Source organism: Muntiacus reevesi, chromosome 14, assembly GCF_963930625.1.
Source record: "Muntiacus reevesi chromosome 14, mMunRee1.1, whole genome shotgun sequence".
NCBI lineage: Eukaryota > Metazoa > Chordata > Mammalia > Artiodactyla > Cervidae > Muntiacus > Muntiacus reevesi.
In genome coordinates this window covers 42,655,561-42,677,838 of record NC_089262.1, presented here as the reverse complement: position 1 = coordinate 42,677,838, position 22,278 = coordinate 42,655,561, and the positions used below count along the sequence as shown (strand labels likewise).

General features: G+C 40.6%; 2 protein-coding genes and 1 long non-coding RNA gene across 3 annotated transcripts in view; 1 reads left to right on the top strand and 2 right to left on the bottom strand.

The window, feature by feature from the left end:
* Positions 1–16,067, bottom strand: part of ITGA1 (integrin subunit alpha 1) — a 161,826-nt gene extending 145,759 nt beyond the window's left edge. Inside the window, exon 1 of the mRNA XM_065905797.1 lies at positions 15,352–16,067. Within this exon, the coding sequence (XP_065761869.1) occupies positions 15,352–15,412 (61 nt within the window). The 5' untranslated portion in view covers positions 15,413–16,067. The remainder of the gene's footprint in view (positions 1–15,351) is intronic.
* On the bottom strand, positions 1,032–3,105 carry PELO (pelota mRNA surveillance and ribosome rescue factor). The gene is made up of 2 exons (XM_065905798.1): positions 1,957–3,105; positions 1,032–1,660 (listed from the first exon to the last, which is right to left on the bottom strand). Exons 1-2 carry the CDS (start codon positions 2,680–2,682, stop codon positions 1,226–1,228), a joined length of 1,161 nt encoding a protein of 386 aa, XP_065761870.1. The 5' UTR covers positions 2,683–3,105; the 3' UTR covers positions 1,032–1,225.
* Positions 3,121–22,278, top strand: part of LOC136146752 (uncharacterized) — a 191,938-nt gene continuing 172,780 nt past the window's right edge. Inside the window, exons 1-2 of the long non-coding RNA XR_010659041.1 lie at positions 3,121–3,647; positions 4,362–4,406. This is a non-coding gene — a long non-coding RNA (uncharacterized lncRNA). The remainder of the gene's footprint in view (positions 3,648–4,361; positions 4,407–22,278) is intronic.

Below are 22,278 nucleotides of genomic sequence, written 5' to 3'. Positions count from 1 at the left end.
AAAATACTTTAAACTCTCAGGTATTTGCATAAAGTCCCTAATTACAATAAACAGCTGGAGTACAAATCAACTGCCATTTACTAATGATGTGATGGGCTTCCCTGTTGGCTCAAACAGTAAAAAATCCACCTGCAATGTGGGAGACCTGGGTTTGATCCCTGGGTTGGGAGGATCCTTGGAGGGGGGCATGGCAACCCACTCCAGTATTCTGGCCTGGAGAATCCCCACGGACAGAGGAGCCTGGTGGGCTATAGTCCATGAGGTTGCAGAGTCCATGACTGAGTAACTAAGCACAATGATGTGACAAACTTTCTGAACAGGCTTTCTCATCCCTCCATTAAGAATGTAAATGCACATACAAATTCATGGTAGCATTAACTGTAACTATGATAACCTCCCAAATACATAAACAGTGTGGCAGAGCAAAGAACTCAAGTACAGACTGCACACGATATGTAGGTTTGCCACTAACTAGCTCTTAATAAGCAAATCCCATACTTAGCCTCATTTTAAAAATAAAAGCACCTTGAGTAGGCTATCCTGAGACTCTTTAGCAGATCAAAGCTCTACAACCTAAAAGTAACTAATTAGGTGCTCCTCTAAAATTTATTCTAAACTAGCAAAGAAAAACCCAGCTTATTACTTTTAACAAGATTGGTTTAACAAGTTTCTTAAGAAAAACAGATTTTAAGTTAAGCCTCAGGAAAGTCTCCTAATTACTAAGCAATCATTTAAAATAGTAAATAAATTTAAAAATTAAGAAAAACTGGAATCTGGGGGAAACAGCAAGGAAAAGGATCATGTAACAAGGTGTAAAAATACACTGTGCCAAATTAAAATAAAGAATGTAAACTGAAGATAATGAGATATTAAAAAGCTTTTCCTAAGGGAAACTAAGTCAAGGCATGCTGTATGGGATTTTTATGTTCCATCCCAAAGAATATACAGGCATTCTTTTTAAATATACAAAATGTTTCTAAGAGCTGTGAATAACTCATAATTCCAAAATAAAATTATCCCAATTAATAATATTTGGAGATTATTTCCTTTTATTGTTCAGTTTGAAAACATGTCCTGCCAACCGCAAATCACCTAGTGACCAAATACATGAAAAATCCCTGTAAGAACCACAAAGTGCTATTTTTGCAGCTTTCTTCACAGGATGCTGAGAAAATGTAACAGTGAAGGTTAGTGAGACACAGGTTGTCTCAATTATTAATTGCAATCATTCATCTTCTTCAGAACTGGAATCATTCTCTTGGTCAGAGAGTTCAGGGACAGGGAAGCGGAGGATGGCAGCTATTCCGGTCAACTGGCTGAGCTGTTCCCCAGACACGTGAAGACTAGAGAATATCCTAACGGTGCCTGCGTTCTCTTTCACGCTGTCCACCAGCCGCACATACCGGCTGCGTGTGGCTACATCCTGGTGCCTGAAGAGCTCATCGCTGATGAGCAGTGTGTCAATTGCCATGGCCTCATTGGCCTTCTCTACCTGCTTGAGTCCATAAAACGCTCGGTCAGGTTCGTGTTGCAACATTTTGTAGAAGTCATCCAAAGCCTTTACTTCCCCAGCGGCTTTTGTGTCTGAAAGGCGGCTAGCTACTGTAGGGTCACAAAGAGCCTCCTTCAGCGAGTACTTGTGTCCAGAGGAGGCATGTACCTAGAATCACAATTATAAAAGTTAGACAGAAGAATCTCTTAGGGTATCTGTTAAACTGCCCACAATGACCTCAAGCCAAAAACACTGCTAAGGTTTTATATGTTTAAGAATTTAAACCAAGTTTATATAAAATCTCTAGCCGCTTAACAGGTTTCTTTTCACTGCATTATCCAATTCACAATCCCAGCCAAGTTAACCCTTTTTTCCTCTTGTACTACTCTGAGTTCTAAAACTTTAGGAGTAGTTTAAGCAAACCCCTCTGCCCATGCGTAATTATCCCTGGGTAAGACTTTTACCTGAAGGAATTTGGACCGGTTTTCCAGGATTAATTTGTTGTCGGTCTTCACTGCCTGTTGAAACATGTAGTCGCAGAACTGCTCCCTCACAAATCCTGGGCTGGCCACGAGGACGCACTTTACAACATCGAAGTGTATGTGGCGCTGGATGGCCTGGACCACCTGTTCATAGAACCGCTCCAAGGCCCGGTCGTGCTGCGAGCAGTTGCCTTTCCGTTTCCGAGGGATGTTCACTTCCACCTTGGCCCGAGTGAGGGTCATGCTGGGAGTGACTAAGCAGATATGGGCGAGGCCTTCCTGCATGACCACAGCCGCCACATCGGCGCTCCAGGCTGGGTCACAGGCTTGCTCGATGCGCTCCAGAACCACACTGTCCCACTGTTTTTTGGCCAGGGTGAACTGGCGGTTGGGCTCCAGCTCGATGGTGTGATAAGCCCCCATCTTGACATACTCATTCTCCTGGATGTTGGTCCCCTTGACCCGCAGCTGGCAGGCTTGGGAGTCGAAGTCGATGGCCTCCACACAGAGAGTGAGGGTCGTGCGGACCCGGTTGCTCCCCACGCTGCCGGTGGAGGACTCGGTCTGCACCTTGCGGATGGTGGAAGCGCGCAGGCTGTCGCCCACCTGCACTAGATTGTAGGTGTGCCACATGTCCTCGGGTTCCTCGGGAACCAGGGTCACCTGGCCCGCATTGTCTTTCTCAATGTCCTTCCTCACGAGCTTCATGACCCTGGCGGGGGCTCGCTGCCAGAACAAGAGGAACCGAGGGGGTCCCCACGGGAAAAGGGGTCGGGAAGGGAAAGAAAGTCTAGGCCGGGAAGGGGGCGGGGCCCAGTTCCTACCGGCACCTGCCTCGCGAGAAGGAAACACGTTATATCCGACTTTTGCGGCCGGGGGGTGGGGCACTTACTCTAGCCCTTCCTTTTCGTAGTCTCGAGGCGCGCCGCGCAAAATCGGCTCGAGAGACACGGCAGCGAACACCTTCCTCTCCGCGGTTCCGGCGGCTGTACCGACCGAGGCTGATGCAACGAGGGCGCATGCGCAGCCCGCGTCCTGCCTCCCGGCGCACGGCTTACGTCCTTAAGGAGGAGGCGGGGCCGCAGCTTGCGCGTGCGCAGGCGCGCTAAGCCCGGAGGTGTTTCCCGAAGAATAAACCACCTAAGGGAAGCACACGGAGTCTTTGGTGGCGAGTCTTTGGTATTAGTTCGGAACTTGGACTTCCTAAGTTTTTTCTTCCACCCCTGTTTGTGAAGAATCTGGGGAGTTGTGAGTGCAAATATATATATATCTATATTTTAAGCCGTGTGCTACACCTTCTCCCTATGGATAATTCTAGTTACGGAGAAGTAATAACTTACAGAAAAGTAAAAGGACCCTGAAAAGTGCACACTTGGCACCAAGGCCAAACTGCGCCCCGCCTTGCTCCTGCCTCATCCGCACTCAGACGGTGCGCCCTTTCTGGAGCTGATCAGTCCAGAAGCTGTTTCTTAAGAACGTCTGCTCACGGGGCATCTGGACTGAGTAACGTGCCCAGCTGTTTTCTGCTCTCAGTTGACCAAGTCCGCACGATCTGATTAACCCGGATGTTAGAACACTGGTCCCAGAGAGAGAAGAAGCCATCTGTGGAATTCACCCCGGGATGGACCTCTCAGTTGCTTTGAGCTGATGTCCTGAGAACCCCAGAAGTCAAGGTTGGCAGTCTCAGCTTTCCGCTGCTCAGCAGCCTGTGAAATGTTTACCGTAGGGCTTGGGTCTCCACAGTTTAGGACCGGATCTTCATTGTCAAAGCTGAGCTGAGAGCCCAGGACTGGGGAAGTGGAGGACGGACTGATTTACCCTGACTGAACAGCTGCAGAATTCATTTGAAAGAAAATCCTTAAGTCACTTAACATTTGGGGATGAAGGAGAGGCGGGGGGAGTTTGAAAGGTGGGAACTGCCTCTTAAAAGGACCAGTGAATCGAAAAAACCCACCAAATTTTTGAGAGTTAAGATGGCTTGGAGGGCAGAGGGCACAAATCTTCCCCATTCGCCTTTCTATGTTATTGGGTAAGGCATTGGAAGGGAAACTTAACCACCCTAAACTGTAAGACTGGGATGAAAGGACGTAATATGACTTTGGCACAAATCTTGATACCAAATCTCAATTAACTTCCTCAAAGGTTGTCAGGGGCAAACACAAAGGTCCCCTCCAAAACTCTAGTGCAAATTAGAACAGTTTTTTGGTTTCATCTCCTCTCCCTTGCCCTTTATTTATTTATTTTTTTTTAATTTTTTTTTTTGGCCCGGCCAGAGGCAACCCCCCCTACCCAGCTCTCCCTTGCCCTTTCTGTACCTCCTTTCGCCACCTTCTATCATACTGAGTGCCCTCCCAAAGTTCCTAACTCAAACTGCCTTCTTCTTCCAGAACTCAACACCTTTACATTGAACAAGGAGATGATTGCACTAAAGTGTGAGTATGGCTTTTGTCTCCCACAGACATGTATCTTTTTAAAAGGTGCTTGTTAAGCTTGAAGAATTCTTAACTGGTAGTGTGTGTGTGTGTGTGTGTGTGTGTGTGTGTGAGAGAGAGAGAGAGAGAGAGAGAGAGAGGGAGAGAGAGATCGGTAAAGAAGCAAGAGGAGATGCTTTGAGATGCTCCTTGGTCACGTTTATAAGTATAATCATTCCCCCTCTTGAAAATCTGTCAAGGATCAAAAACCACAGTGATAGGTACACAGGGCCCTTAATACATGTTAGGTTTTTATTGAAGAGCTATCACTTCTTGAATATTCACCAGGTAAATTCCTATGGTTTTTCCAGTTCTTACCTATAAGGTAAATATTTGTTATTCTCATACATAAATGAAGAAAATGAATTAGAGAGGTTAAGGAATGTATTCAAGGTCACATAGCCAGTATTCAAATCCAGGTCTGCTTAATTCCACACTCAGTCTACCAACACAAATCTAAATTTACGGACGCTTGAAATCATCTAAAGCCTGAAGGTTATGTGTAGTTGTTCAGTCGCTCAGTCATGTCTGACTCTTTGGGACCCCATGGACTGCAGCACATCAGGCTTCCCTCTTATCCACTATCTCCTGGAGTTTGCTCAAATTTATATTCATTAAGTCACTGATGCTATCTGTCTCATCCTCTCCTGTCATTTCCCCGTAACTTTCACCTTTATCAGTTAAAATAAGACTCACAGCTTAGTAGTCAACCTGGGGCACTGAAAGGAAGGTTCCTTCCTTGCTCTTTTATTACTAAAACAAAAAGGACCTTATATTCTTTTCAACATAATTTTCCTTCTGCCTGGCCTTGGTCACCATTGTAATTCTTAAGAAAGATCAAATATCAACTTAGAAAAATAAATATATATTTCTACATTGCAAATCAATGGTAAACCTCTGTTGACTGTTGATTCTGTGATTCTTCTTCTTTTTTTAAATTATGAGACATACTGCTTTGGGTTGTCTTTTAAAATATAAATGTGCTTCAGTGACTGAACATACTACAAAACTTTCATAGAAATGTTATTTGATCTGAAATGTCCGTAACAGAATTTTTTTTTTTTTAGTAATCTGAGCTTGTTGTTGAATGATCAGATGTTTTTCTCCCAGATTTTGTGTTATAACTTAGTCTTTCTAGGTCAGTCATTACAGTTCAGAGTTATTTGGGGGTTCTCATTCTCTGTTAAAATCCAAATTCCCTGAAATTCAAGGCTTCCAAGACATGACTTTACAAATTTTATTTCCCTGTACCCACTTCAGCCCCCTAAATTCCTCAATGGGAGCAGTCTTTGTTCCCTGTACATCCTGGCAACTTTCTACTTTGCTGCCTTAGCTCTTATCTTTATAAAATGTCACTTTCTCTCACCCTTACTTCCGTAAGTCCTACTTGTCATTAAACTTAAATGTTACTTTCAAGTTGAAACCATGCGTTCTATTAGCTGGGTACGTAACTTTTCTTTCTTACTGAACTCTGGATGGGTTCATCCTTGCATCCCTCCACTGTCCCATGAAAAGTCCCCTTGCACCCAGTAGGCACTCATATATGGATGACGAGCTGAGGGGGTCGGATAAAAAAATGTAGCAACTATATTTATTATTATACTATACTATATACTATATATACTCTATATATGCTATATATATTATATTATTACAGATACTTCTTAAGACACTGATATTATTAACTATAGCTCACCTGGTTTACAAAATAATTCCCCTTATTTTCATACTTCTATGATTATAGTAGTTATGTAACATATAGCAGTATAGAGTATTTTCAGTCTTTAAGCAAAATCGTGAGAAAAAAACCAAAATTTAACTAGGTTTCTTTAAAAACTAATTTTATACTTATTTATTGGCTCTTTGAAGATAGAAATCTTTGTATCAGTAACTTTAATTATATCTATTTTTCCTATAAACTTTTATTTATATTAATCTCTCCAGAAAAAAGAGAAGTCCGTGTTGTTGCTTCCAAAAGCTTTCAATTTGTTGTTGTTGATATACTTCCATTGTCTCAGAAAGACAGTTAGGCTAGAAGTCAAGTATCCTGGATTGTAATTCTTACACTGTCAATTGTTTTTACTATAATTTCTGGCACCACTTACTCTCTTTGAAACTGAACTTCTTTTACTTAGGAACTGAGGAAATTGAATTCAGCAATTAAAATTGTTTTAATTGTGAAACCTATTCTGCAATGGTATTTTTAAAAAATTAAAACACTGCCCATAATCTGACCCTGAAACATTTATTTTCAGTTTTGAATCTGATTCTTCTAAGGTCGATTTTAGTGGTAAAAGACCAATACTAATTTTAAAGTTTGCATGTCAAAAGAGTCAGCGGACCTGAGTTATGATCTTTTCGAGCTAGATTTTAGCAACTTTAGATAAGTTCCCAACCTCTATAAACCTAAACTTTTTCACTGTAAATTATAAATAAGACTGTCTGCCTCTCGCATTCACTATCCCTGAGAAGGTTTTAATGAGATTATGATACTTTGAAAATTGTGAAACTCTATAGACATGTAAGGTATTGTTGTAAATCTCTAAGAATACCTGGCTTGAAAATAGAGATTTGGCTCAGACAAAGCAAAGAGCAAGGACTCACTTTAACATGAGCACAGTTATTCAGCCTTGAAAAATAACTGGTTCAGTAGAGTTGAATGATGGATGATCTGTTGGGTCCATTTATGTATACTACTTACTACCTCCTTTCCAGGAAAACCTTAGGTTACTCCTACTGCAGGAGATGGCTCATGTACCTTGTGATGAACTGATTACATTCCTTCCTATTATAATAATGTTAGAAATGATTTGTGTGATAGCAGCAGGGCTAATGGGCTGTCTTGTTTGAATATTCTGTACTTAGCACAGTGACCCTTAAATAGTAGAGTCTATATACATTTTCTTGTATCCATCTTCTATTTTTTGCAAAGGTTACTCTCCAACAACACAAACCTAATATTTTCCTTTCTCTGCTTTGGGGGCTTTTCCCATTATTGCTTCTTTGCTTGTCTATTACTTCTTTCAGACTCTGAGCTTCTTAAGGGCAGACACTACCTTTTATTGTGTTCCTTTGTATCTCTTTTCACGTGTTCCTGGAACCCAGCACAACTGATACATTATCATAATTATATGAGAGAATGAGTGGTTATTAGCTCTACTTTAATTCAGAGTTTTTAACTTCTCTGTCACTGACATCTTAAAAGTATGAAATCACATTCTGTTTTATAATGTTACTAATAATTTGAAAGGAAGATTTCTCTTAAGATAAGTTTTTGTAAACCTATTTTATTTTTTTGAGCTATCTATGCATGGATAAGAAAATGATTAATTTTAAATATATCTTAATGAGAAAAAAGTCTTAAAATGTTATAAAATAATCTATGATGACAATTGGTGTTATTACACTTGGTTTGGAAAATGATCTTTACTGAATAAATAGCCAGCACTCTTATATAAATTTCTAGTGATGATTGCAATAGTTATTTAAGAGAGAATGTGCTAAAAAAAAAAAAGAGAGAGAGAATGTGCTAACCTTAGATTGTACAAAGATGCCTATGTGACCTCCACAAGCAAAGTTAGTGGTTGACTGGGAGGATTATTCAGCTAATTCAAATAAAATGGTAAAAGCGAAAAGGGGAAAGTGTTTTGTTTTGCTTTAAGGAACTTGCTATACTCACTATCTAAATTTCCTGTGATTAAAAATACTTACTTGCAATTGTCACAAAACAATATAAAGCCTCCTACTAAATAAATAATCTTAACAACAAAAATGTGTGGGAGAGTATATTCCTGTTTGTATGAATCTCTATATAATGTAGGATTATTTTATTAAAATATTACAATAAAATATGTAGTTTTAGGAACTGGTCAATACCTTTGAATTTTCAAACTGTAGTACTTGGCAAACTAAAACTATACAGTTAAAAAGAAAATTTTGAAAAGCACATTAGTAAGTTGTATTAGGAGTATAGGATTTATAATAAAATATGCAGACCATTCATCTTACTCATTTGAGGTTCTAATGTGATTGATAAGAATTTTCATTTATTTCAGCAGATCTCAGATAGTTCATACCCAAAAAATATGTCTTCACTGCTTTTACTATCTGAATTATAATGATTTTTCAAAGATTTCTCACTTATTTTGTTTATAGAGCTCTACCATTTTTATAAAGCAATACTAATGTTTTGCACATAAAATGAATTCTTAATTCCAACCAGTACATATATTTTAATTGCCTTTTAAGGTTTAGTTGACTTTTTAATTTTCCTTTTAAGTTAGAAAAGACATTTGATAAAAAATTAGGTCCCGTCAAATATACTTGGTCCTGGTACTAACCACTGATATGAAAGAATATTACAGATATTAAAGCCTGCCAGAACTAGAGTTACTGATCCTGTGACCTGGAACATTTTTGAATTATTTTATTGTCACTTTTCTCCCTAAGCTTCCTCTTAAAGGTAGAGTATTCACAGGAAGCTCTGTTATTGGGAGCTGGTGAGGTTGCTGGTGTCAGAGGAGCAATTATTCCTTGAATGAAATTTGGCCCTGGAAGAGAACTAAAAGGAGGACAGTGTTCATATCTTTGTATCTAGGAGTGTGTTTGGAATCTTATGATGCAGTTTTTAAAAATGTGATAGAAAATTGCATGTAGATATGCTGCACGTTATTTATTATAATTTTCAGATGTATATATTTCAACATTTTAACATCTCTTAAAACTAGGAGGCATCTGTAGGTTCAGCAATTATAATTAGATTGGCAGTACTTTTCTTTCTTAATAGTACCTAAAATACTGGTGCCTCAGTCACTTGATGGTGATTTCCATTCAACTAGATATAAATATGGATAGATAGAATATTCCTGATATAACTAAAAGAGACAACTTGACTCCTTTATTATTTTATGAGTTGGTTTGTAGTCTGTTCCTTTGTGACTCATTCAGTAGCAAATTTTCAATTACCTATTATTCATAGACGGTAGGGATAATAGACAAAGACCCTATTCTCAACAGAGCATACACTAATCTGGGAAAACAGACAACTTGATGTTTAATTTTAATATGCTGTATACTATAGAAGCCAAGGTGCTAGAGGCATACAAGGATCTGGGGGAAGGGGTTCCGTCTACTCCAGTGGCTTCATGGAAATAACGTTCACATGGGGACTTAAGGATCAGTAGCACCGTAACTGCTTATGCAAAGACCTGGAGATTTCAGAGGGGCGGGAACAATGGAGGAGCTGAAAGAAGCTCAATAATCATAAAGACAGGAATATATTCAGCTCATTTACAGCTGTTGATATTCTACTGTACTTGCTTTGAGAGTGAATACAATTCTCCAGTCAGGGACCACTCTGAATTGGCAATATATTCTGACTTAAGCATTGTGACAATGATTCCAAATATCTTTCATCTCAATTTTTTAAACAAGAATTCAGATATACTATATTGTATTTCATACAACAGAAGAGCGGTGTAGGTAAAGAATAGTATTTTGATGCCTAATTTTCTGAATATATTTAAAACATGAGCTCCTTTATTTTATAAATTAGTTAAGGGGCATATTAAAATTCAGCCAGTTCTACATCTAATGGGATGTTTGTTGGGTTGAGGTGTTTGAACCCAGGCAGAGGAGCATCCATCTAAGGGAGTAAGATCAACAGTTGTGGCCCTAGAGCTCATGCATCAAAATAACATCATGAGAGCAGGGAAGAAAAGTAGGCAAGCTAGTTTGGCATGTATATTTTATTGCTACCGTTACTGCCCATTTATTAAACAAATGAACAAAAGTCCTCTGAATTTATTGCTGACTTTACAGACTTGATAATGACTTAAATATTTTCACTATTTTCAGCAGTTCCTGACAATCCATTGTATGTCATTGGAGGTCATTTCTTTGTTATAAGTAAGTGGCTGACTTCCTTCCATATCCAGCCATTAGCTCACTGGACTTCTTTTAGAATAGGAAATCTTGCCTGTGAAAAAAATCATAAAAGAAGACACCTGCTTGTAGTCTAGCTGAAATGTTTCTATGGAGGAAAGATACACAACTCAATTAGGGATAATTCTGTATTTGAATTTTTAATAACCAGAGATTATAATTTTTTGAGTTATAATTTGAGTAATTTTGAGTTATAATGAGTCTTATTTGAGTTATAATTAATGTAGGAAGGGGCATCATCTAATTTCACTATATACCTAAAAGTCATGGAAAACAGACCCACTTCATCATTAATCAGATCCTTATCAAAGTCTTTTAGACAATTAGACTTGGATTTAACATTTAGAGGGTTGAGCAAGAGGGAAATGGATTTATATTAGACAGTCAATCGTTGTTGTTATTCAGTCCCAAAGTCATGTCTGACTCTGTGACTCCATGGACTGCAGCAACGCTAGGCTCCCCTGTCTTTCACTATCTCTTCGAGTTTGCTCAGATTCATGGGCACTGAGTTGGTGATGCTATCTAACCATCTCATCCTCTGTTGCCCCCTTCTTTTGCCTTCAGTGTTTCCCAGCATCATGGTCTTTTCCAAAATGGTATATTATTTCAGAACATGAAGAGCTGAATAAAGTATAGACTTTGCCATTTATTAATTGTGTGACTTTAGTCAAATTAGTCTCTTAGTTTCTTCATCTGTAAAATATGAATAATAGTTCCAGAATTTCCCCGTTTTGAGACTGAAATGTAGTATGTGCAAAATTCTTGGCACAGGGCCTCATATCTAATACATTCTCAAAAACTATGTGCCTTTCAGCAATTAGTTGTGCTAGCTCTTCTCTGCTATTGTCTTGATCTTTGTCCTCTGGGAGTTTGAATTTTGCCATTTGGACATGACCAGTGGGAGAGCTGGGCAGGGCGCTGGGGGTAGGAGGAAAAGGCAGAGTGTTCATTTCCCCCGCTTTCTCCCTGCTGGGCTTCAGCTTTGGCACAAGCTGCATTCTGCGGCTGTGGCCACAGCTCCTGTCCGGTGGTCCCCCTCCCATAGCCAGAGGTCACGGTCAAGCTGACATTGCTGCCCCGTCAGGCCTGGGAACAGCAGTGGCTTTTCATCTCATGTTGCTTCAGGTGCTCTCTTCCTACTAGTTCCTGCTCGTTCTACGTGCTCCACCAACTTTTGTCGATTCCTTTCTATGTTTCTGCAAACAGTTCCTTGACTTAAGTCTGTTTTCTTCAGCTAAATCCTTTATATGTGCCACTAGTTCTTTTGCTGGGACTTTGAGATATTTAAAGTAATGATAAAGACTTTAGACATAGAGAAGGGCATCTTTCTTGATGCATCATGTTTAAATGTTGGGAAAAGTTAACACAAGATAGTCCTAAATATAATGGGAAGTTTACTGAGATGGTTTATTAGAGAGATGGTTGTTGTGATGTAGACCCAGCTTTGAAGACTGGAGAGAGTTTGTTTAGAGGGCAGGGGGTAGTAAGAAAGAAGGGTGGAATGCTTTTCTAGATGCGTAAAATAGTATATGCACAGTAGCAAAATAAGCATGAGGACTAATGGGGGAAATAAGGAAATGTGACTGGCGTCATGACTGGCAGTTTGTGTTCAGAGGTTTTGGTAGGTAGAATAATGGTCTTTCATATATCTTCATTTCCTAATCCCTGGAACTTGCAAATGTATCACTATATATGGCAAAAAGAATTTGGTATATATGATTAAATTAAGAATCTTGAGCTGGGGAGATTATCCTGGATTATTCAGGGGAGCCCAGCATAATTAGCATTTTTATATGAGGAAGGAAATAGGGTTAGCATCAGAGATGGAGAAGTGATGAAGTAGCAGTCACAGGAAAGATTTGAAGATGCTACTTTACTGGCTTTGAGGATGGAGCTACAAGCCAAGGAATGCAGATTGCCTTTGCAATCTGGAAAAGGTAAGGAAATGGATTCTCCCCTAGAACCTCTAGAAAAAAGGCAGCCCTGCCAACGTCTTGATTTTAGCCCAGTGAGACTTCTGACCCATATAAGTGGTAAATTTGTATTGTTTTAAGCCAGTAAATTTGAGGCAATCTGTTATGACAGCAATAGGAAACTGATAAAAGGCACAGTAGGAGGGTAGTGGATTAGGGCAGACCCTGAAAGGTTGGTTGAGAATTGTGGATTTTATCTTATGGATAACATAGAGCCACCAAAGGTTTTTGGCTAAAGACTAAGGTATGATAAAAACTATGTATTAGGAAGATTAATTAGAGGTTAAGTTCAGACTGAAGACTAGAAGATGAGTTCTATAGTACCGTGCATGGGTGGGTATGGTGATAAGACCCCAGATTCTATGGATTCTGTGGACTTTATGGATTGTGAGAAGTTTGTAAGGAAGCTGACGACATGATGACTGACAGGATAACCAACAAAGGAAAAGAAGACATCAAATTTTAGATCCTTCTGTTATGCTGTGAAATGGGCATAAATATAGCACATAAGAAGGCTTCCCAGTTGGCTCAATGGTAAACAATCTGCCTGCCAATGCAGGAGACCCAGGTTCTATCACTGGGTCAGAAGATACCCTGGAGGAGAAAATGGCAACCTACTCCAGTATTGTTGCCTGGGAAACCCCATGGGCAGAGGAGCCTGGTGGGTTACAGTTCATGGGATCATAAAGGAATCGGACATGACTTAACGACTAAACAACAACAACATAGCACATATGAGGAACCTGTTGATTCTTAGATAATAACTTTAAATTTTAATATGGTTGAATAATATATATATATATATAAATATATATAATATATACACACAAAAGAGAATTAAATGTAATTTAGAAATGTATATGTATTATTTTCCTTTAACCCCCTTACTGGTTTTAACAAGGTTCTCCAGGGGATGTTCTCCACTCAGGGACTGAACCTGGGTCTCCTGCATTGTAGGCAGATTCTTTACTGTCTAAGCCACCAGGGAAGCCCATCATGCATTATTTTCCTTTAAGTCCTTTCTTGGATTTAGCAAGGTTCATTACCCACAATGGGCTTCCCAGGTGGCACTAGTGGTAAAGAACCTGCTTGCCAGTGCAGGAGACAGAAGAGATGCAGGTTTGATCCCTGGGTTGGGAAGATCCCCTAGAAGAGAGCATAGCAACCCACTCTAGTATTCTTGCCTGGAGAATCCCATTGATAGAGAAGTCTGGTGGGCTTATAGTCCATAGGGTCATAAAGAGTTGGATGCTACTGAAGCGACTTAGCACGTATGCATGCATTACCCCCAACAACTGCAGAAAACCAACAGTATACAAACATGGCTGTTTTAGGCATAAGGAAATAAAGTAGTTGAATATATATATTATATATGAAATTGTAATTTACTTCTATTTTTTTGCGTTTCATCCTTTTCAGAGGATTTGCAAACCTCGTTTGATTATTTCTACACTGAAAGTCGCTCAGTCATGTCCATCTCTTTGCGACCCCATGGACCTGTAGCCTGGCAGGGTCCTCTGTCCATGGAATTCTCCAGATCAAACCCATGTCTCCCCTATTGCAGACGGATTCTTTATTGTCTGAGCTACCAGAGAAACCCAAGAATACTGGAGTGGGTAGCCTATCGCTTCTCCAGGGGAACTTCCAGACCCAGGAATTGAACAGGGGTCTCCTGCATTGCAGGCAGATTCTTTACCAGATGAGCTACCAGGGAAACCTATTTCTAAATTAGTGACTGCTTATTCAGTAACATGAGAAAGGTACAACTTGAGTACTTAGTAAAACATTCAAATTTTGCACAACAACAAGACGCAAACAGCTTCCAAAAACATTGAATTGGAGAGGAATCATAGGTCAAATGGGCTTCCCTGGTGGCGCTAGTGGTAAAGAACCTGCCTGCCAGTGCAGGAGGCAGTAAGACACTTGGGGTGGATCCCTGGGTTGGGAAGATCACCTGGAGGAGAGTATGGCAATCCACTCCAGTATTCTTGGAACATCCCATGGACAGAGACGCCTGGCAGGCTACAGTCCATAGCGTTGTATAGAATTGGACATGACTTGACATGCATGCACACATAGCTCAAACACGTGTAAAGGAGAGTGACAGTGGCTTACACGGTCAGCCATTCACTGACTGTAAAGCTCTTCAGAAGTTGATGCTATTTGGATTATTGGCCCTTTTCACACAACGCTTCAGCCATCTGCCTTCTCTTTCTTTCACCCTTGCAACTTTTCCTGCTCAGTCAGTAACTGGTAGAAAAGAGCTAACCATCAGTTAATGATTTGGAAAATCTTAGAAAATGCTTTAATTCAACCTTCCCCCCCCCCCACCCAAATTGAGCATAAGCTTGCATCTCCACTGTGCTTAAACCTCTTCTAAAAGATACCTATTTATGCACAAGTAACAATACTTTATTTTGTATTTTAAAAATTATTCTGCTAATTCTCAAAGTAAATGTTCACGACTTCCTCAATTTCAATATGTTCCTTTTCCTGGGTGCTAACACAGAAACAGCATTTCGGCACAAGAGACAACTTTGCCTTGCATTCTTCTCTTTCCTCCTCTGTAGCAGAAACTATCTTGAGTACATAACAGCAAGAAAATGAATAATGTCCACTCTTGAGCAACCTGAAAGTAGAAACTCTACACACAAACACGAAAAAGGAAAGTAGAAGCCATTAGCAAAGTCCTAAAATACCATGCATATTGTCAAAAACCACTTTAATTTGAAAAGTCAATTCCACCTTGTAAAGTTTTCAGCACCGCTCCCCCCATCATTGAGGCGGAGGGTTTTGAAACAATTTCAAAAGTAATTCACACCGAGAAACCAACGCAGAAAACTGATCTCAGAGCTCCAACCTGCCCGGACTACCTGGAGCGCCCGAAAGTGGATCCGCGCTCCCTTCACCATTCCGGGCCGAAGCTCTGCGCGCCTCCCTCCCGGAGTCCCGCGCTCAGGAGATGCTCGGAGAAAAGCAGGGTCACTCACCGGAGAGGAGCCAGCAGTAGGCGACAGCGACCCCTGGGCTGGCGCGGCGCCGGGGGTCCATGACTGGAGTGGGCGCAGCGCCCCGGGGACGCGCGGGACCGGAGGCGAGGACTCGGCGGAACCGCGCGCAGGAGCCGCGTTGCTCGCCGCCGGGGGTCTCAGTCGCTGGCCGGTCGGCCCGGCGCCCGGGGAGCAGCGGGGCGATTTCCTGTGTTTTCCACCAGTGCCTCTAAGTTCGGTTCACGCTACTCGCCTCGCAGAATTGCCACATCGCCCCCCCTCTTCGTGCTCTGAAATCCCACTGGCAGCCTCCCAGGCTCTGTCTGAGACATGGACAAATAAAGCCAGCTTCGCGGGTCCTTGTTTAGGCTAAAGTCCACGAGCTGCGAAGCAAACCTTAAAGGGACATCTGCCTTTCATTGAGAGGGTGATTCCGCTCCCGGCGCCAACTCCCTAAGGTGGTAGGAACGCGGGCGAGGGCCGGACCTTGCGGGGGTGTCCTTAGCCCAGTGGCTCCGCCTTCGCACCCCTCGCTTCTCCCGGGGTCTGGGCACCCAGGCGCTTTCAAAGTGCCGGCACTCCTCGGCCAGTAAGGGGAGGGGGGCGGCTTTCCTGGGGTCCGATTGCGCAGAAGGGATCAGTCCGTCTATGAAAGTGAGCGACTTCGGGTGCCGCGCGTCTCTCCTGCGAGCACTTGAACTTCGCTGTCCAGCCCTTTTGCACTCAGAGCGGGTGGGGGCGCCCACCCCGACACGCCCCTCTGAGGGCTTGGCTTGCCGTAATCAGGGTTTGCTTCCTTTCTGCTGATTCGTGGTCACAGGGAGGCTTTTCTTTGGGAAAACTGTGATAGCTAGAGGAAAGGAGAGCTAAGACTGGGAGAAAAAGGGAAAGAGAGAAATGCAAGAGGGAATCTAGAGGGGAAGGAAGGGAGGAAAACAGTCTCGTTAGAAATGGAATGTGTGTGGGCTATTTGTTTAATCTCAGTTAGGATGTTTGTACACTGGAAATTGAACCAAAGAAAGAATTTAGGGCACTTTTATTTCTTGTTGCTACAGACTTTTATAAATAAGAATGAATTAATTTGGGTGCATGTTATTTACTCCACATAGGAGTTTGCAGTGCTTCTCTCGTCGAGTTGTACATCCTTTGAGTCAAGAGCCACATCTACATGGTAACTTCAAATACTTGCTGTATTTAAATCACTTATGTTTTAATGGTTTTGAGAATTTCAAAGAAGAGGAAGTAATGGGTGAGTAGACTTGTATTTACAGGTGTAGTGTGCGTGTGTGCGCGCACTCCCAGAGGCTCAGTCATTTCTGACTCTGTGACCCCAAGGAGTGTAACCCGACAAGTTCTTCTGTTCATGGAATTTTCCAGGCAAGAATACTGAAGTAGGTTGCCATTTCCTCCTCCAGAGGATCTTCTTGACTCAGGGATCAAACTCCCATCTCCTGCACTGGCAGATGGATGCTTTACCACTGATCTACGTGGGAAGCCCCTTACAGGTGGTAGGGGGACTCAATTATATGCAACTCTACTGGATTGGATTCAGTGTAACTACTAATTGAATATTTCTGTCTAGCAGGACTAGAGTTAGGCAAGACAAGAGTGCCACCCAAAGGAGGACTCATTGCCTGGAGTACAGTATCGGTGACACAGTACAGAGAATCCAAGGAAGGGTGGGGAGAAAGCCACAAGGATGATGGAATGGACTGCCAGATAGAAGATCGCAAGGACAAATGTTGGAGAAGATGAAATTTAGGAAGTTTAATGAAGATCAAAAATTGGGTGGGTAGAGGTGAGATGTTGATGTCCATCACATCTCAGAAAGGGACTTATCAGCCAAAGAATTCCTCTTCTAATTTATGAATATGAAGTGATTCACTTCTTAGTAAGTATGTTTAAAAATCCTGCAAGTCTGTAAAAAATTACATTGTATTGGGCCATAGTCAAACCTACTAGGCAGTACTTGGGCTCCTTTGCATGCAAGCCTGCTAAGTCGCTTAGTCATGTCCGATTCTTTGCAACCCTATGGATCAAACCCAACTCTCTTAAGTCTCCTGTGTTGGCAGACGGGTCCTTACCACTAGTACCACCTGGGAAGCTACTTTGCCTGCATTCAGTGCTCTCAGTATCACACTTTGACGTTCTAATCTCTCATTTTTGTTAACTTGATATTTTCAACCTACTTCCTTCCTCTTTCTGGAAAAGTTCTGCCACAGAATGCCTTTCCTGTGTATATATCACTTCTCTGTAGTTTCACCTGTATCTTATGCTTCTCACCATGACCCAAAGGGCTTTGCAGTATAATCGGTAAATTCTAATTAATTGATTTCTGCTTAGACTTTAAGGCTTCCCTGTGGCTCAGATGGTAATGAATCTGCCTGCAATGCTGGAGACCCAGGCTTGACCCCTGGGTTGGGAGATCCTCTGGAGAAGGGAATGGCAACCCACTCCAGTATTCTTGCCTGGAGAATTCCATGGACAGAGGAGCCTGGTGGGCTACAGTGCATGGGGTCACAAACAGTCTGAGATGACTGAGCAACTGACACTTTCACTTAGATGTTAAAAAATCATAATAAATATTTTCTCCAAAATATTTCTCCAAATTGCTCAGTTTTCAAGAACAGATAATAGTGTAAGTGGCCCATATAATCAAAGCTATGGTTTTTCCAGTAGTCATGTACAGATGTGAGAGTTGGATCGTAAAGAAGGCTGAGCTCCATAGAATTGATGCTTTCAAACTGTGGTGCTGGAGAATATTCTTGAGAGCCTCCTGGATTGTAAGGAGCTCAAACCAGTCAATCCTAAAGGAAATCAACTCTAAATATTCATTGGAAGGACCGTTGCTGAAGCTGAAGCTCCAATACTTTGGCCACCTGATGCAAAGAGCTGACTCATTGGAAAAGACCCTGATGCTGGGAAAAATTTAAGGTAAAAGGAGAAGGGGGCCACAGAGGATGGGATAGTTAGATTTCATCACCGACTCAATGGATGTGAATTTGAGCAAATTATGAGAGATAGTAGAGGATAGAGGAGCCTAGCATGCTACAGTTAAAGAGGTTTCAAAGAGTCAGACATGATTTAGTGACTGAACAGCAATGAAATATTTGTGTGTCTGTGTGCATATAGGTATACACACACATATATACATATGCATGTATGTATATGAAATTGTAGAAAATTGCAATATATTCAATTAGAAAAAAATGAAAAGAGAAATTCTAAGATTATAATTGAGCCTATAGTTACTGAGAACTTTACCTTTCTTTGGGGCGGGATGTTAATAAATACTTTGAATGCAAATATTTTTAAAATCTTCTCTAGGATTTACAGAATAATGGTGATAAACACCACTACCAGTGCTGTGGTTTTTGAAGTTATTTTTCATATATGTTATGAATCTTGTAGCTGTGTTTATCAGTCTTCTTCATGTCAGGTTAATGCAGATGCAGAGAGTGAGAAAATAGCTATTGCTGGAGAAGTTAATTTAGAATAAGTGTTCATTTCCTAAATTTCAATACTCTAAACAAAAATCAATGGCAGAAAATCAACTTTCTTACCTAGTTTATCCTAACTAACAGAAAGACATGCCACTGAGTGAATTGAGGCTTAGAGAAGATAAAAGTAGTGGTCACAAACTAATAATTATATTACTTGATGGCTAATGTTAAACTCTTCTCTGGGGGCTCAGAAGGTAAAGAATCTGCCTGCAATGCTGGAGACCTGGGTTTGATCCCTGGGTCAGGAACATTCCCTGGAGAAGGGAATGGCTACCCACTCTAGTATTCTTGCCTGGAGAATTTCATGTAAAGAGGAGCCTGGAAGACTACAAATTCATGGGATCACAAAGAGTTAGACACACTGAGTGACTAACACTTTCATTTTTCTCAATGTTAAACTCTAGGCTTTATGTTATATATGCTTCTATTTTAAGTGAGACAATCTGATCAGATCTCTTACAGTTTGGAAATATTGATGAAAAGTAAAAATACACTAAGACGTTAGAGGCTGAACTGATCAAGAATTTGAAAAGTAGAGTCTGTGAAATGATGCAAAAGTAATAGGGGTTGCTCTCTAATAATCTCAAAAAGAGAAAGATACTTCATTCCAAAGTATTCTCCTTGGAGTTTATCTAACATATGCATAAGATGACTATAGATTCTGAAGTTAAGACTGCATGGCTTCAAGTCCTGGAACTACCATCTGGGAGCTGTGTGCTCAGGAAGAATTATTTGATTTCTCTAAGGCTCAGTTTTCTCAGAAGGAAAATGGGGATGAAAATATTACTTATCCTTGAAGACTGTTGTGAAGGTTAAATGAGATGTGCCTACAAAGCATTTAGCACAATGCCTAGTTTTAAAGTCAATGTGTAATAAAATGAATCATTCTTCTCAGTGGTAGAAGAATTAGTAGTAGTTAAACATTGGAAACATAGGTCAGGGCCTCTGTGTGGTGGGCCCTACAGGAAGTGATGTCATTGGATGGGCATCAGAAGGGAGCTTTAGCATTTGGCTAAAACATTACCATCAATTCCTATTATTGTATCTAATATCTTCACCTTTAGAATATTTACTTGTGGATGAGGAAGTTATCTTGAAGACATAAAAATTATAAAACCTGTAAAATGGGCATACATCGAGACATCAGAGCCCTTTATGGCATTAGCAAAGATTTGCTTTTCAAATTAGCTAGCTGTCAAAAAAATTTTTTTTTAACAAGAGAAGAAAAATTTCACTAAGGGGTTAGGAATAAAAGAGAGTCTAGAGTTCTGCTTCTGGTGTATGCCAGGGTTCTTTGGTAGTAAGATCATGGATTCTCAAGGCCACAACATAAAAAAGGTTTCCCCCTCTGGGTATGAGGGTAATGTCAACTTTACTCAATAATAAATAACTTTTAACCTATTATATGTTAAAGTAACATTTTTATAAGCAAGATACAAAATGATGTGTTTTGAAAAGTTAGAGGTTTCAAATACATTTTAAAGTAGCTTCAACTGTGCTTTCATTCTCCCTCTTTGAGGATTTAGGGGTAGGTGTTTGTTTTTATAAAGATTTCATGATGATTCATTTAAAATTTTACTATGTATGTGTTTAGAATAATGCAGTCCAAGACAGAGATACTAATTCACGAGGCTAACCCATACGGGCAGCTTAATCTAGTTCAATAAATTGAGTTCCTTCTATGTGTCAGACTCCAGGGTTATGTTCTGCTGAGGCAAAAATGGGTAGAGCAGTTGTTTTTCTACTGAAAATCTGCTGTCCATTAACTTTTTTCACTTGTAACTAGGAACAGAAAATAAGCAGTTTTGTCCTCAGTTCTAACATTGGTATGTTTCATTTTAAACTTGTTAAGTTAAGCAGCTTTGTGAAATTATCATATTCATTGTTGTTACCTTGACTTAAGAACCCATGATACTTCTTCTGTGACCAAAATAAAGCCATGTTTATGACGACAGTGATGTGGGACTTGAACTTCACCACCAAGGAACCTTTTTCGGTCTTGTTATTGTGTAATGTTCTTGTGTGAATGTTTTTTCACTTAAAATATAAAAAAGGTGTTCCTCCCGCTCTATTTCCTGGATAAGTCTGAGCCAGAAACCTGGTCCAAAGACGTTTGGGCAATGGGTATTTGTGAAAAAATATCTGACTTTAGGATCCTGGTGAGGGACAGTTCTTAACACTGTAGTAAGCTTCCCTAAAACTTGGCAGAGTTCTACATGAGAGAGACAGGAAGACTACAGTGAAGGGAGTGAGTACCAGGGTGGTGCCCTGGCAAGAATATTTAATTTGTGGCACTCTCTGACTCAGTATAACCACCACTCATGAGCAGTAACATTTTAGCTATGTTGCTGGATCTCTGAATTTGAAATGTGAGTTGATTATATTTTAAGGTATTAGGCAATTCTAGAATTATTTGAACAACTTGATTTAATTATTTTCCTTTAACCAATTTCTAAAAAGTTAAATCAAGTAAATGGGCTCTAAAATCCCAGGATTGTAGCAAATAAATGATTAGTTAGTAATCAAGCTAAGAACATAGGTATTTCTTATAATAGGACTGGTCAGTAGATATCTATATCTACGCTGAAGTGTGTGTGCTCAGTTGTGTCCAACTCTTTGATATGCCATGGACTGTAGCCCGCCAGGCTCCTCTGTCCATGGAACTTTCCAGGCAAGTACTGGAGTAGGTAGCCATTCCCTTCTCCGGGGGATCTTCCTGACCCAGGGATCAAACCTGTGTCTCTTGCACCTCTTCCACTGGCGAGCAGATTCTTTACCACTGTGCCACCTGGGAAGACCCATGCGTCTGTATCTATATAAATACATCAAGAGAAAGAAAGTATTATTTTGCTCTAAAATAATAACAAGTAGATTATTTTACAAATTATGTGGCTATTTTTCATCTTTTACTAGATCATCATCTTTCATTCAAACATTTATGAAATTACTTCTGTGCAGAAGCAAGTCTTTTAAGTGCTGCAGATTCAGAGGTGTTGAAGTGCATGGCCCTGTCCTCAAGAAAATTCACAAGCTATCTAAATATATGCATAGAATGATATTTCTATTGCATCTGATGAACCCTAGAATGGAAGGTATTGGCAACAGGAAGAAAGAGTTTCAAAGAGATGGTGGCACTGGAATTTAGCCTTGCAGGAAGTGGGCAGAGGTTTCATAGATGGAGAAAAGGAGATGGGCATTCTAGACACAGGCAGCATGAAATGGATGAATGCGATGAAATAGAAGTTAGGAAAGGCAAGTGAAGTTGTGACCAGATGTGAAAGAATCTTGGAAGGAGGCCAAGGAATTTGGATTTCTTGTAAGCAGAGAATATTTTCATAGTTCTGAGTGACCATTCAAGCACGTTTTTTACTGTTTTGTTTTCTTCTCTTATGCATTTTCTAATGTGGCTTGATATGATCTAATT